Source organism: Pogonomyrmex barbatus, unplaced genomic scaffold (assembly GCF_055798465.1).
Source record: "Pogonomyrmex barbatus isolate J1 unplaced genomic scaffold, ASM5579846v1 scaffold1, whole genome shotgun sequence".
In the NCBI taxonomy this organism is placed as follows: Eukaryota; Metazoa; Arthropoda; class Insecta; order Hymenoptera; family Formicidae; genus Pogonomyrmex; species Pogonomyrmex barbatus.
Genome location: NW_028297098.1, coordinates 28,211,626 through 28,230,840, shown reverse-complemented (window position 1 = coordinate 28,230,840; position 19,215 = coordinate 28,211,626). Strand labels below are relative to the sequence as shown.

The 19,215-nt window shown below is 40.5% G+C and overlaps 1 protein-coding gene across 4 annotated transcripts in view; it reads right to left on the bottom strand.

The window, feature by feature from the left end:
• LOC105433342 (cell adhesion molecule Dscam2) overlaps positions 1-19,215 on the bottom strand; it is a 142,765-nt gene that overhangs the window by 64,838 nt on the left and 58,712 nt on the right. For all 4 annotated transcript variants that reach the window (XM_089082702.1, XM_089082696.1, XM_089082711.1 and 1 more), the window contains exons 3-4: positions 8,507-8,827; positions 4,725-4,886 (exon numbers count right to left, since the gene is read on the bottom strand). In XM_089082702.1, coding sequence (XP_088938828.1) covers positions 4,725-4,886; positions 8,507-8,827 — 483 coding nt within the window. The remainder of the gene's footprint in view (positions 1-4,724; positions 4,887-8,506; positions 8,828-19,215) is intronic.

Genomic DNA, 19,215 nt, shown 5'->3' with positions numbered 1-19,215 from the left:
AAACTTATAAACTAGATTTAATAAACTGTACGTGGAATTTATAGCTTGTTCCGATTAAATATCCCAGCCTGAAAAGAGGTAAAAGTTAGTCTTTAGAATTCACGAGTTTAGTCTCGCGCTTTTACCCGATGAAAAATCCAAGATGATTACTTTTGCTTTACTTGAAAGGGGATTTCAGGACGCGGCGTGAGAATAGTGAGCAAAAGCACGGCTATTATCACTATACGTATTATTCAGCTATCTTTCTCGTAAGCTTATACAGAAAGAGATCATCTATGGGCTTACATATGAAAAATTTAGATGCTTATCGATAGCACTCGCGTCGAGTATTGTGTAACAATACTCGTGACATCGTGTATTACTCTGCTGAGTATGGGATTAATATCCCATGAGCGTAATTATTTGATACGTCTTGTTATAATATCTCATCAACGTAATTATTTGATATATCTTGTTATATTAAATTAATGTACACAATATCTTTTATCGCTTGAGATAAATAGAAAATAGAAAATAATAGTAGAAAAAAATTTTCAAACATTATCAGGCAAACAAAATATGAATTGTTTTTCTGGATAGAAAAATATATGCAGCTAGATGTGTGATTTTATCAAACGATATATCTCAGTGTTCAGTAAAAATACCTGAGTTGTTATTAGAAGTATAGTATAGAAAATAATCGCGTGACAAACATAAAAATAAGTATGATGAACGGAGAGAGATATAATATAAGTAAGAATAAAGAGGAAAATGAAAGCTGCTTAAGATAGCGCTTGTATAAAAAAAGGAAATGCACCGCAATGCAAAGCGGAAGGTACTTTCTGCGGAAAAGAACACTTTTGGCAAAATTTTCACTCTCATTGAATACCCCGTACTTCATAATTTAAACTTAAAAATACAACAGAAGTACACTACTAACCGCGCGCGTAAGAGGAAAGATTTTGACATAAACGGAATAAAAATAGTTAGATAATTCCTTTTGTGCCACAATTCCATATAATAGATTACTATTATTATTTGCTATATTATTTGTTAAAAAAATATTAACTATTGTCATGGCAAATTAACGTAGTTTAATCAAATGTATTTTCAAAGATAATACGATATTGTTTATTAAATATGCACTCTATCCTTTTAAACTTTCGCAAAATGTGATAATATAATGTAACAATATATATTGATTAAATGAAGCTATGGCAGAATAAAAACGTTGCGTCCAGGGTAAAAAGAGACAAAAAGAGAAAAGATAATAATGGTATCATAACATGAACATTGCGAAACAACGCAACTCGGTGTTTTCATCGAGAATAGTCAGCGTCGACGTCATAAAAAAAATTGCATTATAGTTAAACTGCCAGGTCCGATAATTATACAATATAAATTACAAAATACGAAATAAAATTGCGCGTGAACCGACACCGATGACGTAAGATACGCGATTTAATGCAAATAAGATTTATCAACTGTAAAGTAAATATCGAATTGTGTTATTTTTCACTTTCTCTCTTTATTAATATTATTAAACTGTACTATAAGTGCTATATACGTTATTATTCCTAAGACAATTAATTCTAATTTAACAAATCAGTCATTGTAAATTTTTTATAAATTAATATCATTTTTAATAATAATTTATTTAACATAATAATTCTCCCAACTAAATATAGAATAAATAATTTTTAAATAATAAAAAAATAAATATAATTTTTATAAAATTTCATAGAATCTTTTCTAAAAATATCTAAGCTTTTTAACATTTATAGCATAAACTATTATATTATTACACTTAATAATAATAAAATATTTAAAATATATTACTAAATATACGTTAAATATTTCATTTTTATTATACTAAATATACATTATAACACATATCACGATAGAATAATTGTTTAACTTTCTAACAGATGTATACATTGCACTGAGTCGCGTTGCAATATTCATGCCAATAATTATTATGGCGAAATATGTAAAGGTTGAGTTCCGCGCTCGGTCTGGCCTTTCTCGTATACTACTACTGAATGAGCATTTGCGAAGTGGTCGCAGACAAATGAGCGAGACGTCGGGACGGCTGCTGCGGCGAGGATAGTTCGACGTTTCCATAGACAAGCAGCCTGAGCTAATTTGCATTGCGGTGGAACGTTTCGTGTTGGAGTTGGCTGCATCCGGGTAGTCATCCGCTAGCACTTCATGTCGACTCCCGAAACGTCGATACACCCGGTATGCCTCGCTCGCGGCATACGCGAAACTAATAACCGAGCGGAGCGTTTCGAGAGAATGATCCGCTGCTGCTTGGTTACATAGCCCCTCACACGACTGTGTTCTACGAACAAATATCTTACATCGCGAGTGCGTACATCAGAAGATATTTGGTCTTCACAGACTCGCACACAACCTGTCTGTTCGGAATTAAAAATAAATTTAAATTTATTTTTAAAATAAATTTAAAAATAATTTTCTCTCTTCCAAGGAGATAAAAAGATACGTATCTACGTGATATATCTTTCGCGTATCTTTAAGAAGTTTGAAAGTTTCCTAAAGTCAAACTGCCGTATGATGATAACGTCGAAAGTTCGCCTCAAATTGGTTATTAATTCTCTTTAATTTGTATTATCCACCATGCTGAAATGACTTTAACGACGATGACAAAATCGAAGAAATCGCGTCGTATTCAAATAATAATTTCGCTCCAAAAATTGAAAACGGATAAACGATTTGCCAACTTGGTCGCCGAAATCCGCCGCGAGAATTTCTCCGCGTTTATCCACGAATGAACTGCATTGGTAGAAAGTGTCTCGCGGGAGGACGACGGGCTTCTTATTCCCTCAGGAGAGTAAATTTAACGCGAGTGCAGACGCGAGCTCGCGCTCGCGACACTGTTTCCGAAGACGATTAAACTTCATAAGCGAGCCGTTCCTTACGTCTGTCGGGCAGGCGACAAATCCTCGGATTAAATCAAACGCAATTCGCGTCTCGCGCAGCTCGGAGGGGAAAATCCAATCTGGAAAAGCGGGAAAACCGGGATTCTAAGGCGCACGGCCGGAGGTACCTGCCTCTAAATGGAAAACGAATCACTCGGAAAACTTTCGGCATCGAACAGCTCGGGCGTGCCTCGGCGCGAGGAAGTTCGCCGTTTACTCGGCGGGCTATAATTTATCGCGGGGTGGTACGGTCGGTGAATTCGAGGCAAATTTTTCGACGAGGGCAAGAGAGCGGAAAGGGGGAGGGGGGTTAAAAGGAGAAGGGATTTCCGTGCGTTTATGCCACGCACGTGGCAGCTTGAAAAGCCGCGTACTAGCGATCGAAACACGACAACACAATGCGTCACGTTTCGTCCTCGTACTTGTTCCTTCTCTCCTCCCCCCTGCGGCTGAGTCGGCACGAGATTTCGCGCGATGGCGAGGACACAATGCCGCCATTATGACGCGAGGAAAACGAATTTGGGAAAGTTTCCACGATGTGTCAGGTGCTTGACTTCTCGGTGGCCTCGAGGACAAAATTGCGAGAGCACCTGAATTTGTTCCAGGAAAATTTGGCCGTTTTGCACGATAAACTCTCATCATATTTGTAAAAAAAAAATAATTCGAAAAAAATAATTATTATTACAAGTATCACAAAATTAGAATAATAATCATATAAATAATTGAAGCAACATAGAATTGACTTTTCTATATGATTTCTGTTGCTTTAGATTTATTTTTTAAACACTTTGTCACATAAAAGTGGGATTCACCTACCATAAAAAGAGCAATCTTCTTCAATAAATATTTCATAAATATAGTAATATCCATTTGAAAATAATGTTTTATAAATAACATTTCAAAATTAAAAAAATTTTTTAATTTAACGTTATCGTTATTAAATTATCTTTGTTATTTCAACATAATATGATAATTCAATTTCAAGACATGTTTTCGGATTAAAAGTTTATAATTGAAAAAAACTACTAAAGTTTCTATCCAAAGAATGTCGTTCAGCGGTATGTACAAGAGCGGACGCGAAAGTATCGAGCGATATTAGCCATAAGGTGGTACGGTATAAAAAAGCCATTTCTAAAAAAAAAATACGACGTGTAATTTTATCGCCACTCCCGGCTGTTCTCCGCACAATGCCACGTGCCTATCTGGGACACCATTTTTTTGTTACGCAATGTCGCGATTTGTCATGATATGCGGGTGCGTGTATGCGAACCCTCGAATCGCACCCTCAGACTCTAATTAACTCGGATGTTGACTGGATCGACATAACGTATGGCATCCTCACGTGTGTAGTGCTGCTCGGTACACATGACTCAATGCGAATGACGGGGAAAAATCCCTCTTTTCTTTCTCGCATTTGTTATTTGGATTTCAAACGCACCGTTTTGCACAAGATTGATAATTATCATAATCTAGATAAAAATAACTTAGTTCTAATCATTTATAAAATAAGATACAAAAAATAACATCAAATTCTCGTAAATAAGAACGACAAAAAATATCTCTTAAAAAAAAAAAGTAAAAAATAGAAAAGCCAGATAGAAGTCATTTCTACGAATCCAAGATAATGCCATAAGATGATCAACGAGTTAGGAGACGTCAGAAAGCAACGCGGAAGGAAATCGATCGCCGAGTTTTAGTTCTGGTTTTCCGAGAACGTACGAGAATCAACGTTACCAACGAAAGACATGGATAGAGACTCACGTGATATTTCGTTCTCATGTAAGTCGGCGTAATTGTACTCACCGCTTTCCGCGGAGGGGTAAATGTTGAAGGCCGAGTCCTTCAACCAGGACGTGACCGCGACGTATTCCTTAACGAAGGCCGGTATCTCGCATCTGAGCACCCCTGTGTTGCCCGCCAGGACGTAGGCGTCCCGCACTTGTACCTCATACTTTTGGCGCACCACTGAAAAAAAAAAGAAAAGTTACGGCCGCTTGAGCGCGGGAATAAATGCCGGGAGGGAGGGGAAATGTAAGGGAACGAGAGATGGACCGACATATCCCCGCGACAAAGACTCTCGGGACAATGAAGAAAAAATAGAGAGAAAGGAAAAAGGGAGAGGAAAGGGTAGGGGGAGAGGAAGAAAAGGAACAGGAGGGAAATGTTATATCGTCGTAAAACGGGACGTCGTATTCGCGAGAATAATACCGCCGGAAAAGTGAAAAAGGACCAGAGAACCTCCCCGGAAGGGAGAGCCTCCCCTTCCTTCCTTCGACGTGTAACAACGTCGCGACGTTTCGTTACGTTCGAAATTCGTCGTTCCGATCCTGATAATTTCGGTTGACAGATCGGTCCACGCGAGCTCCTCCGTCAAAATTTGCTCTTCATCTTCGCGACGGATCTCTCACGGCGACGAATCTCTCATCGCCTCGGCGATCGCGATGCACGCTAATCTCCCCGTAGAGACGAGGGTGAAAACAAGGAAATGGAGGCTCGAATATGGACGGTTTAAGGAGACGGTGGGAGAGTGGTATGTGTCGCACGACGATATATCGGAGCTGTTCTATAAGCAATGTCGGATTCGAGTGATGAATATTCCTCTCCCGGGAAGCTTCCGGGAGATCGGAAGACCGTTCCTGTTGTCCGCGTGATTAATAATACCATCTGTTTCATCGTGGCTAGCGAATTCTTCGATAAAGCCGAACTCGAGAGATCTATCTCTTTTTCGGTGAAATTTACATTTTCAATTATTTAATCCAAAAACGTCGACAAATTACGAGATTTAAAAATCAAATCATCAATCACACGACACATACAAATCAATATCCAGCGAATAACAAATTGCAATCCATTTGTAACACTGATTCTGATTATTTTTTAAATAAATTTAAACAATATATTTATATGAACGCGTAGGAACAAATAATTCTTAAACAAAAATAATTAATAATTTAAATTGCACTTCAAGCATGATTAAGAATATTAATATACCAGAATCTGCGACGAAATTTAATCAGCAGTCTCCTTCATCGATGTCGTTATTGATTCATAAAAATTTTTTATCCGTTAATGGACGGACGTAATTTTTGCCGTAGACATATAATGTAGATCCACATCGCGCTTATCACCCACACCGTTTACTATCAACCAAGCTTTTAGCTTTTTCTATCATTAATTAACATTCTTAAAGAAGGCCAGCGAGACACATTAACGCTAAAAGGCGCATTATTAACATCGTAACACGGCATTTCGTTTTCCGTCGACTCCATTGTCCGCGAATACCGGCGGCTCTTAGGCAGGCAGTTTCGATAATTAAACCTCTGCCTTCGCAACGTCTTCGTGGTACCTCCGTGACTTCCGCCCCTCATCCTCCACCCCCTCATCGAGTAATCCAACCCCTTCAATTCCTATCGCAATTCTTTCTTCTCGGTAGAAAATCTCCGATTCGCGAAACATGATGAGTGACTCTTGACGAGACGATCCGATTAAGAGCAAAAACAAGGAAATTGCGCAATTGTTTGTCACACGTGGCGTGCAATTGGATGAAATGGTGCCGATCAAGCGCGATTGATACATTCCTCGTAAAATTACGGACGCGTTCGATCTTTCGTCGAAATTCATTCGATATCTCAGCGCGGTGGATTTTCCTCCAGCTGAAATTCTCGCTTCGCGTCTGACCGAAATATATACGGCGGTCTGTTTCTACTTACGCCCTAAGCGATAAATTTCCCGCGGCTAATTAAGAAGACTTACGTCGCGGAACTATCAAAAACCGCGTGGTGTTGCCGTAAAATATTATACCTTATAAAAATTACAAATGTGTGTCCCATTAGGTGCAATTAACGGTAGAGAAAATTACGAGTTTTGCGGAATTACGAAGAAAGGAGAAACAAAGAGCTTAATGCTTCTACCCTCCCCATTAATTAATTAGTTATAAAATTGTTGTAATTGCCACTTATTTTGCCCTAATTTGTTTCCACAGCTCTCCTCTGACTATTCACTTTTAAGTTTTTCACGTCTTGAGACGTGATGCGTAAATGTATTCTGCGTACTTTGGCGACAAGTCGCGAGTCTTGATCTTGGCGCAGATTGTTAGCTATAAGCGAGAGCGTGGGTTTAGTGCCATCCATTTACTGCAGCGACGACAGATGGGGGAAAAGCGAGTGGAAAAGAGGCTGGGCCCCCGCTCGCGATAAATGTAGTTGGCTTGGCTTTGCCCGAGCGGGCGATCATTCTTGCCGCCGGCGCCCGAAGTCGTGGGTTTAAAACGTCATTTCGGAGAACGGTCGATTACATTTAACTCGGCGAAGGCGGGAACCCCGGGAAAGACGGCACGATCAGATAACGCCAAAGACTGTTGATTTTCCGCCGACGTGTACCTCGTAAGACATTTCGAAACGCGCAAAATAGATCGTCCAACTTTCAACTTCGCAACGAATTACCGCCCTCCCTCCCCTCCCCGTCTCGAGATTGACGTTAAATACATCTGAAGGGCAAGCGTTTGATGAGCGCTAAAGATAACGAATTTTTATCAATGGCGGAATGCTCCGAGGAATTGTTGTCAAGTTTGAAAATCGAAAAGTGCGGAAATTCGCCCGACGTTAAAAGAATTAAATCCGTACGTGATATTTTGTTTAAATTCGATAAAATTCGACGTTATTTACGGTTACAATTTAAATGTATTAATATTGACACATGGAGCAATCTCAAATTGCAGTACATGAATTGTGAATTTAATGCACCAACTTCTATTATTAAAGATTTTTTTATTATTAAACTCTTTGCTGTTTAAGTAATAATTTAAAATTTCAGCAAATTTAGCGCATCACTGCAAATGCGGATGTGTCGCATAGAATTTTTATGGCGCATCCGGCGAATCTTGGAAGATCTTGAAGCGCGAACAACTCTCGTGCCTGCGTATTATTTACTACTGAAACAAATCTAGAATTTTTAAATTGCGACATGTTTATGGCGCGTGAAACTTCGGTGCTTCCAAGGAGTTATGTGACCGTTACAACTTTTCAGAAAATGCGCGCGTGTAATTTTAATACGAAGGCCTCGATGTAAATATCGCTGAATATTTTCACTATGTTATTTCGCACCGCGGATATTAAAACTAATTGTTCAAACATTTTAATATTATTGTATATTTGCAGGGCAAAAAATTAAATTTTATTTCTGGCTAAATTAAAATTGACTTTCCTCGCAAAAGATTCAATCAAGAGATAATTAAAACCGTGGTAAAATTGATCTTAAAATAATTAAAGATCGAATTTAAGCTCGACTACGTTAGGTACAAACAGGATACATTTATAGATGCATCAGAGTTCGCGATTTTTGACTCGAGATTCAGGATTGCACGAGAAGCGTGGTAAAGCTGCCATGTCACGCCGGCACGCCGTCGTGCGACACAGTCTGTCTTGTCTTTTTTTCGCTGCCATGCGGCAAGAGCGGGCTTTAAGGGACGGTGAAGGATCAATCGGCCGGAAGAGGGGGCGACGGCGGGAGACGAGGGGCGACGGCGAGAGACACACGAGACATCGAGGAAGTCGGCGAGAAATAAAGGAGGCCGCTTTCTCTCTTACCGGCCTTCACCGTGATTTCACGGCCGAGCACCTTGCCGACGCTGTTCGACGCCTGGCACCGATAAACGGCCGAGTGCACGTCGTGCCGATAGCTCTCCGCGCCGAACGGCAGGAAGTACATGGAGCCGTTCACCAGCATCTCACGGATGTTCGGTATCGGTAGGACCGGCGAGCCGTCCCCCATCAGCCAGTCGATCCTCGGCGAGGGGCTGCCATGGGCCGAGCAGTGGATCATCGCCCCGGTGTCGTTCGAGAACTCCACGCTCGAGCGCGGCTCCGAGATCAGCACCGGCCCTTGGCTGTCCAGCACCACTCCTCGTCCTGGAACAGAAAAGGTTTTCACCGTGTGAACCGTGTGAGGAGAGCGATTGTGCATACGGGGAATGTACATGGGAACTTCAATTGGAATGAAAATTTTGCGAAAATGCCTATTATTTTCAAGCAAAGTTTGGAATGACACGAACGTGAAGCATAAATAGGAAGTTATATGAACGTAAGTAGAAGTTTCGACAGAATGATCTGCGAAAAAATGCCGAGATTATTTTCAAGCAACGTTTGCGATGATTTCTGAGAAGAAGCGAGAAAACTTTTGCGTTACGAAATGATATTAGGAAGGCAAAGATTTTTATAAAGCATCTGAAATATTAAGTGAATTATTAGATGCAAAAGTCGCGTTTGTCAGATAAAGTTGAAAATAAAATTTCAGTAGAATCGAAACAAAATTGTGCCGCCAGAGAGTTCGGGTATTCTCTTTTTTCAACTGGAGAGAAATTTTTCAATTCTGTTTTCGAAGAACTTTGATTTTTTTTTAACTTCATTTAATATAAATGAAGTTTAATAAAACTGGAAAAGTGACAAACCTTTCGCAACAATTTAATATAAATAACAGCGCCCGCTTTTAAATTCGAGCGGATTTTGCTTATGCAGAACTTCAATTTGACGCTTAAAGACTAGGGTACATTTACCACATTGAACTTTTCAAGTTTGCCATCTACTTTCAGTCGCAAAATCTTACTTTCGCGGAGGAATTTCGCATCTAAATCGTTCCCTCTTCCTTTCTCCCCCTCTCTCTCTCTCTCTCTCTCTCTCTCTCTTTCTTGCTGCAAGAATCATAGTTTTAGGAGCAGTGGCAAGTGCATCACGACGCAGCGGGGAAACAATTTTCCATAAATCTCTGCCAATTTTTCCGCGGCTCAGAAGACGAGAAAGCTTCCACCACGAAGTCGAGAGACGATGGTTTATGCAAACATTCAGGACGTATTATTCAGAGTAAGGACTTTAGACTAAAATATACGCAAAAAACGTACGATACGCAGCGTAGAAAATGCGATGCGTAGCATTCATGTATTACGGTGGAAAAATCGTGGCAGTAAAATGATATGATTTTAAAAAAATGTGCATTTGAAAGAACTGTCTATATAAGCTACAGCAATATTGTCGACTTGGTCGATCTCCATCTACGTCAAATATCGAATCATGCACATTTTATAGGATAATCTACATTTATCTATTCTCGATACGAGGAATATTATAATATAAAGAATACGTAAATAATTGCCTGAGATTATTTAATTCTCATTTCTACATGCAAATATTATTCTGCCCTACAAAAACCTATACTAAAAAATATACATAAAGAATGTTAAAATAAAAGAACTAAAATAAAGAACTTAATTAATAATATTTAAAAAATTATGTAATAAAATTTAAAAAATATTACGTTCCAGAAAATCTATTTTAAATATTAATTTTAATTAAGATATATTTTATAAAATTGTATAAAAGTATTCTAAAAATATCGAAAAACAAACATTGCTTTAGAATTTTTTCCAGTGTATCGACAAGTAGGAAATTAGATCGCATTCAATTATAAAAAACGTCAATTCTCTTGAGAGACCAGATAACGTAGGCATGATAAAAAGGGAAAAAAAAGGATGAAGTAAGAAATTATGTGATTTTTATATTATGTTGAAAGACACGGGACTGCGGGTCGTCGAATCCCGGACGAAAAGATCCCTCTCTCGGGTATCGAGAATAAAAATGCCGTGGAAGAGGGATCTAACGGATTGATCGCTCCAGTTACGGCCACGGATTCGAGCAAGCCGTCTTTTCATCGGCAATAAAACGTATATCGCGCTCGACGGTGCGCACACCTACCGCGTGTCCTCTTTCACTTCCAGCCTCGGTTTCCTGCCTCCATCGAACGAAAGACTATCCGGTTGAAAGATAACATAACGAAGTTATTAACTCACCCACGACACAATCTCCTTACACTTTTACTAACAAATTTAGACATGTATGTAAATCAAATTAAACGTTACTTAAAATTTCATGCTCTTTTCATATCCTTTTAAATCAGAGAAATTAATGGCATGTGGAAATATATGAGACAAGTCAGTCATAGCGAAGCATAAGAAATTTCTCATATCTTCTATAAATATATTATTCAGAAGACATTAATTTAATTGACATGTTAATTAAAATTAAAGTTCGACTTTAACACATTTGCAAAGTAATATAATAATAGAAAACTAATTACTTAATGTAACTATAAGTGTTTGCTATCGAATTGTACATGCTTTTGAGAATCATTCTTTTATATTAATTATATAATAACCTTAAAATATTTATATAATTATATAAACATTCTAGAGACATAACAGACAGATGAGATTGTCCGGCTAAATTAATTTAAAGTCTTAATAGAAGAAAGAGAATATCTTCTCGTCTCTGAATATTACAATTTTCTAAGAATATGTCGTAAATGTATCAGGAAGAATTCGACGAAATTGTTGCGCGTTTCGTCATCGATTTGTCATATAAGTAAATCGTCCTCCCGTCGCATCATCAGTCAAAATGTGCGTGCACGCGTAACACGTATTTGACAACCGGGCGTTCCCTACTTCGTCTCTCGCGATCGCTGCATTTTCCTATATTCTTCCCTTCTTCACCCCTATCACTTGCTCGCTCTCGGCGAAGGAAATCTGATAGAGGATCTCCGCCGCAGCTGATGCCAGCACTTCCGCAGCTTTGTCCCCGGAACTCCGGAACCTTGTTTTCTGGCGATCGACGAGGATTCCTCCGCTTGAGATTGAGGGGAGGAGAGGATCAAACGAGGCCGGAGATACAGAGAGCGAGAGAGAGAGAGAGAGAGAGAGAGAGAGAGAGGGGAGGGGGATATCTGCAGATCCTATCTACATCGGTGCATTATGCATGAACGGTAGTTTGATAACCTGTACGTCGTTTTGCCCAGAGAATGTCGGGCGAGAACGTCGCGATACATGGCGGGCAGCATCCCGATACAGAACGTCACGTATACGCGTACACGTGTACACGCACCCATACAGAGAGGGTCAGAACGACGTTTATGCATGGCGCTTCCTGCGTTCTACGGCCTCAATGCACGTGCGCCACCCCGGTTTACAGCTATGCACCGGCATCGTCTCTATGCCGCGTTTATACACGCGCCATCTCGCATCCTCTCCCTGCCCCCCCCCTCCCCCGGTACCATTCTCCGGTTCCCTCGGTTGCTACCCTTGTCTTTCGCATTCCCCGCAACGATGACGCCGGATGACGCTCTTCTCCGTAACGCGCGAGCGACTTCCTGCGTCACGAACGATAACGCGCGGAAAATTCTGTGTCTGCGGTCTGCGGTCGATGCTAACGAACTTTTCCTTCGTTAGCGGAAAATGTGCGTGTGGAGTATCGCCGCTCGCCCGCCTACGCTAACTCTCGACTTTGCTAAAAAGCCATATTCACACCTACGTTGCAAGGTCTTTCATCAAGAAGTTACTCGCGCTATTCATAAACTACCAGATATCAGAAATAGAAGAACATGCGTCTTGATATTTCGCTCGATAAAATTGCAATTAATTATAGCAAGACGCAACCGTGCAATTTTTACGATTATAAGTATAATTAAGAATTTTTAAAGGAAAATTTAATTGCTACCCTGTTAACTCTTCGCGAGGGTTTACATATTAAGGCATGGTTATGCAATAATTAAGCTCACTCCAAATTACGTATAAGAAAATAAGCGCGGAGCGCAGAAAATTATTATGAACAAATGTTAACATTCATTTTTCGCGTTCAGAGAGAGATGCTGTCTCGTGTCGTGCGGATGCACGTGTCACGTGAAGCAGCTCGGAAGAACACCCCGAGAAAAGCGCATAACTTCTCCTTCTGCTAGCAAACATCAAAGAACTGCCGCCAGCACGGAAATATGATATAATCCGACGGACGTAACATTTGCGCAACTAAATATCCGGAATACAAACGTTTCCCTCCCATTGTCCTCGGCGACATTTTTGCGAGCGGTGGAGCCGGAGGGCGGAGCGATGTTTGCCAGTTTAACGGTTCCTGTTCCATTTCCGCCGTGCCGCCCGAAACGTTTCGTACGCCGTAATTCGAGCGCGCGCCATTCCGCGCGTGCATCGACCGTCTTGGGCCATCCTCCTGCTTCTGATTGCGAGGGGGTGCACGTATGCGGATGCAACCCCCCCCCCCCAACGCGTGTATGAATAACGGCACACCGCGCGACACACTCGTGGCGCGACGGAGGCGGAGAAACGCGATTCGCTCGAATCATAATGAATTCCGTCTCCGCGCTCTGAAAATTGCGATCGGCTCCAAGTCCCCGGGGCGAGTTCTCCGACACGAATAAAAATCCAATTAAGCCGGCGGATTAAATCGCGGCATCTGCGACCCTCTCCCGTTCGTAATCGTTCAACCGCGCGTCTCTTTCCGCGTTTGTATACGTATATCTCGCGATCGATCCCACGGTAAATTCGCAAATTATTTTATCGTTTTCTCAGTATAGTAGATGCAATGTACAAAAACCCAATAGGACGCCCCTCCCCCCCCTCTCTCTCTCTCTCTCTCTCTCTCTGGAGTTATTAAAATTACTCGAGTGTACACGCGAAATTATTTCCACGATCGGAAATTGTTGTCTTTGGAAAGGCAGGCCGAGCCGAGAGAATAATGCAGTTTGGAAATATTTTCGTTGGTGAACGCGCATCTCAGCGTTAGATGCGCATTGGACGCCGCGTCTGGCAAACGCGACGCAACCTACCGCATCGGCATACAATAATGCACCATTGTTATGTACGCCGCATTTACATATACGCAATTTCACACGCTCCACAGCTCATCCCCTCGGCCCATCCCCCTCGGCGCCCGCGACGCTCGTCCGTACGCGTTCGATGCTCTCGCGTGTAACGTCAAGCACAATCTCGCATTTACATTTACGCGAGAGTCACGCGACGAAGAAAATAAACGAGTGGAACAATAATCGAATCCCCGCGCCGTTTATGCCTGCGATTTCTAACACCGCCCGCGTTTCCCCGGCGGCTATTGTACACTAATGGGAAATTAATAATAATGAACGAATACTTTTGACGTTTCATAAAACGTGAGTGCGCGTTACGGCAAACAATCCAGTGCGCCGTTTAATTACGGAAATGGTATTGATACGAAACGCGAATGAATGTTGTGATCGTTATATCAGCGTAAATTAATCACCGGTAGTAATCAACATTAATCCTAGTCTTCGTCCGATTTGGAAAATTCGCGCGGACTCGCACCGGTTCTCTCCGCTTTCACGCTTTTCACCCGCGCGATGATCTTCGGTTCAGCCATTAACCCACGACGAGTCGAGGAACAAGCCGCGCGTTTATGCATCTGACTTAATGACCCCCGCGGCACGGTGCATTATACTGTCGGTGCTACATCTGCTCCCGCACGATGGTTACGCATTATCCACTCCATTTTCATTCGACTATGCATTATTTCGGCCTCGCCCACTCCGGCCACTCCGGCCTCGGCACTACACGCCATGTTCGACCTTAGCTACACGTAGCTTTAATCGTGTTAACGCTAAAATTGTTAATTCAGTGTTGGATCGTTGCGGCGAATTAATCACCGGAGTCTCGAGAGGGCCACTCAACCATGGCTATTGCAATTTGCAAAATCGTTTCTCGAATTTTCGATCCAAGTTAATGCCTCCGTCTCGAACTATTAGCAAGATGTTCGAGAAGTCGCGAAATGCGCGTCGGGGGCAATCGGCGTCAGGAGTAAAACGACGTCCGATTCATTCCGATTGCTGCGCCGTAAACGCGTTGTGATGTAACGTTTAACGCAAATTGCGCGTAATTTACTTTCTCGCGAATTACGAATCGCGCGCGGTGCCTCCGCCTCGAGAATCGTCGCGCGGATGAATGCACGCGTCGTGGATGTGCCGCGCATTCGTGACACAAACACACACGGTCTCCTCTCTCGGTATTTAGACGCACGTGCACCCTCTGATCTCGCTCCCTTTTCGTCTCCACCTCTGCATACGAAAACGCGCGAGATAGCCGGCGCATTCAATTCCGCCGTGTATGCGCTCGCGTACAGTGCACTGAATGCACTGGCTAAACAGGAGTTAATTAATCATCAGAGCTCGCCGTCGACTGATATTCATCATACCGCCGCAAAACGCTAATTAGTGACAACCAAGTTTAAGCGTGAGTTTGAGGTCTTGAGGTTAAAAAAATGTGTTAAGTACCCCTCGCTAACGCGCCGAGTAAACCTCGTTCCTTTATCGTAAGAAGGATGAAGGTGTTAAATTGTTTTGAAAATATCATCGATTTTTTAATGGGAGGAATATACAATCGTCTAATGTGGCTGCCCATGGTATCGCGAAACAGATGACACGTTCAGTTTTAAGCTGCAACTAGACTTGATTTATCACATAATTTGAGCGAAGAAGAAGGGTAATTTTCTGCAGGCTGTACATTATGTGCTCACCGTGAAAGTTTGAATTCCGGGTGCGAGAAAGTTTCTTCCCCATATACATTGTAATTACGCTACAGCATCATTTACACGCCGTAGTCACGCGCACCGTCCTCTGATGCATCTTACATCTCCAGCCTGGCGCTTATGGCTTTAATAGCCCTCTAGTAGTTTGCAGACTATAGATAATTATGAGCATAGCAAAAAGCATAAGATAAAAAAAAATCGCCATAACTCTTAATGGGAATATTGCAAATAAAATGATCAGACTATAAAATATTCAGTCGCACTTTTTTTTCCGTGCCTCTCAAAATTAGGCTCGTTTCATTCATACACGTTAAGCCTCACGCCTCGATTCTTCACGCATTAAAATAATTACTTTAGCATTATTACGTCCAATGGATTCCACGATTTTTTTCTTTCCTAAAATAAATGATTAACATAATTGTTCCCTTTTTCTTTTAATCACAGCAAAGAATATTGATTTCTCTTTTCTACCAACAAGATTTTATTGCAAAATTATTTTACACATATATATGCGTTCGTCAAGAAGCAAGAGAAAAAAATTTGCAACCGCTCCGACTATTAACAGATATATTATGATGAAACTTTTATTTAATCTAAAGGAAACATAAGAATTTTTTTATTCTCAAGTCGGATCTGTTTCAAGCGACACCGAATTGTACACTCTATAAGCGAAATCCGAAAGAACGCCACAGCAGGTCTTTCGTCAGGTCTTTTCGCGAAAGTATCACAATTTACCCCGACACGAACGCGTGCGTGTTTATGGAAACAAGACGTCGTTACAGGCGCGTGTACGTACGTATGTATGTATGTATGCCGATATGCAATTATATTCGGAGCTCTCTCTCTCTCTCTCTCTCTCTCTCTCTCTCTCTCTCTCTTTTCCGGAGTATCAGCGTCCCGGTGGTACATGCATACGTATCCGGTTTCCCCCTGTCGCGCGATACAACGTCTACGCCGCAGTGCAGGTGCGGATATGCATCCGGGTAGCACAGGATCGCGTTGACTGTGTAAACGTTGAAGCCACCACACCGGCAGGGAGGGTCGCCGCGGGGGTGGCGGCTGCTGCCTACATTCTCGACGTCGCTCCTCTGATTAATTACAGATGCGCGCCGCCACCCGCCGTTACAACGGAGGTGCATCGGCCTCCGGAGTATTATCACGGTACTGACGGAACCGTCAGTGACGAATTAACGTCGTCGTCAGACGCGCCGGCTATCTATCTATCCATCTTCTCTCTCTCGGTCGCCCTTTCTTATCCGGTTCTTATCGCGCGCGTCAACGTTCTCGCCATCGTCGTCGTCGTCGTCGTCGTCGTCCTCGTCGTCGTCGTCGTCGTCGTCGTCGTCGGCGCCTTTCGATCTGATATATCGGCCAAGACGGATCGTTCTCGACAGCGTCGTTCCGGAATGACGACGGTTTCACAAATGCAAACGTTTCACATCGAGCAAAGTCGCAGAATTGCGCGGCGATTTTGTGACTCGGAATAGTTTTCCGATACATTAATTTTATTCGCAGAATTCTGGTAAAGGTCTATTTTAGATGAGATAAAATATATTTTAGGAGAAAGAAACAATACAATTCAACTTGCTTGTATATACTAAATAATAATTAATGAGGAGGAATATCTAATATAACGGGCAATAAGTGATAAATTAAGACACTTTTAATTCTTAATAAATATTTAACTATTGAATCATTTTTAACCTAAAAATAAAACCGAAATATATATTTAAAATTAAAATGGCGATATCTAAAAGAAAAATTTTTAGAACGTATTGTTAAATCAGCGTGTAAAATAAATCAATAAACAATTCAATTTGCTTTTACTAAGCAATAAAAGGTATTTTATATATATATCTTAGGAGAATTTAATTAAATTGGAATTAAATTTTCTTTATATATATAGCTTTCGCATTGTGAGTTTTATTTATATAATTTTTTAGAATTTATTTAGAACTTTTAATTAATTTACATATTGTTTTAAAAAAATTTAGATTTACCTTTCAAAATAATTTAATAATCAGCATTAAACATTAATCAATTTTTAACAATTTTGTAAATATTCATTTCAAAAATTTCAATATATATATATATATAATAAACATAGATATTAGATAGCAATAATATTCCTATTAATATTTTTCCACGGAAATAATCTAATCTTAATTTTCTTAAAATAAAGATAAATCAATTTTACTTCCTTTACTCGTTTTTCCTTAAAATGTACTATACATTTAGTGTCTGAAAAAGACAAGCGTTGATAAAATCTTAGCAAGGCAGCGTGATTAAGCGCAGCTTCAACCTCGTGGATTAAGTCGCAGAAGTAATCAGAATTTCTTATCTAGTGCCATACAGCATCGCGATATTATTTCTAGATCTGCAATGAACTGTTTGCAGAGGCATTCGGTCGGAGAAACTGTGCGGCACGATAAACCTCGCTGCTAAATTAAGGGGCGTTAAATTGTAATTAAGATGCTATAGTCGCCGGGCACGGCTTAAATTTGAGCTACAGCTACGGAATGTTGACTTAAGAAACTGCGGAGTAAATTGCGCGAGTCTCAGCGAGCTTCGGCTCCGTGTATATTTTCGCGTCAAACTTTCGCAAAGTGTTGTCACAGCAATTTTTCACATCATTGAGTCAGGAATATTAATTAATTTGAAAAAAACATGTAGTACATAAAACAGCAGAATGCCAACAAAAGCTGACTTTTCACGTAAAATATAAGCGTATGTATAATAACGGCGTAATCTGAACAAATGGTCTTTCTTCCTGAATCAAAATCAAGAGCCTGATATATCATATTTATATACGATATAAAATATACATAGAAATATAATCTGAAAAAATGGCTTTTTGAAAGATAAAAATTGATGACTGGAAATATCACAATAAAAATAAAAAAAAAAAAAAAAACGTATATCTATGCATATGTCGTGATAAAGTTCTATAATAAAAGATTAGCGATTCATAATTTTAAGAAAAGAAACATTGAAGTTAGACCATTCGAGATGTCCACTGTCTGTTTCGTTATCACTCGAATCTCGTTTCGACCAATCTCGAGTCTCTCTTTCTACCAGCAACAAACCCAACCGCAACAGAAGTGAATTATTATACTCCTGAACTCGCCGAAGAGCCGTACAAATCAATACGAGTATCCATGTCAGGATATTAATTTTTCTTTCAACTTAGAGCTTTTTATCTTAATAAATATTATACCGAATGTAATATTTACTATCATTTACCTTTGAAATGGTTAATGCGATAGTTACGTTGTTCGTACAGCCACGATGATCTTTAAATAAACCTTGCATCGGTGGGCAAGACTAATCAAAATTCAACTAGACACGGACCGCCGATCACAGCTGGATTTAAACTAAAGTTTAACTAGCGGCAATAATAATCAAAGCTTCGCCCGCAAAAACATCGTACAATATACATTATAGCGATTATCTTGGATATTCGCCTCGGGGGAATATCCCGCGTCCGTTCTGCAGGTATAGAACTTTCCACATGGTGAATAATTCAATATTATGTAAAGGAGTACGAATCTCTCTCGCGATATCGCTTTCCCGCAATGTAAATGCTGATAAATCTGATTACGCTACATCGTAATTTTCCTCAATGAAATAAAAGTTTCTCCGCAAAGAGGAAATTCTACGATTAGCTTATTTTTCCATCTCAGAGTACTTCTGCTACGTGCCAACGTTCGCACAAAATATATCCCTCCGGGACACACTTTCTGGGATCTGTAGAAATATGTGCTTTGTTGTATTTTTACATATATCGAATGGTTAAAGAGAGTTTCGATATTCCGTAAAGCTACACCTCGAGCTTTAAAGCGGAAACTAAAATTTACGACCGCGATTTTCTCGATCGGCTTATCGCCTTCCTTGATTGGTCCGATTGATGC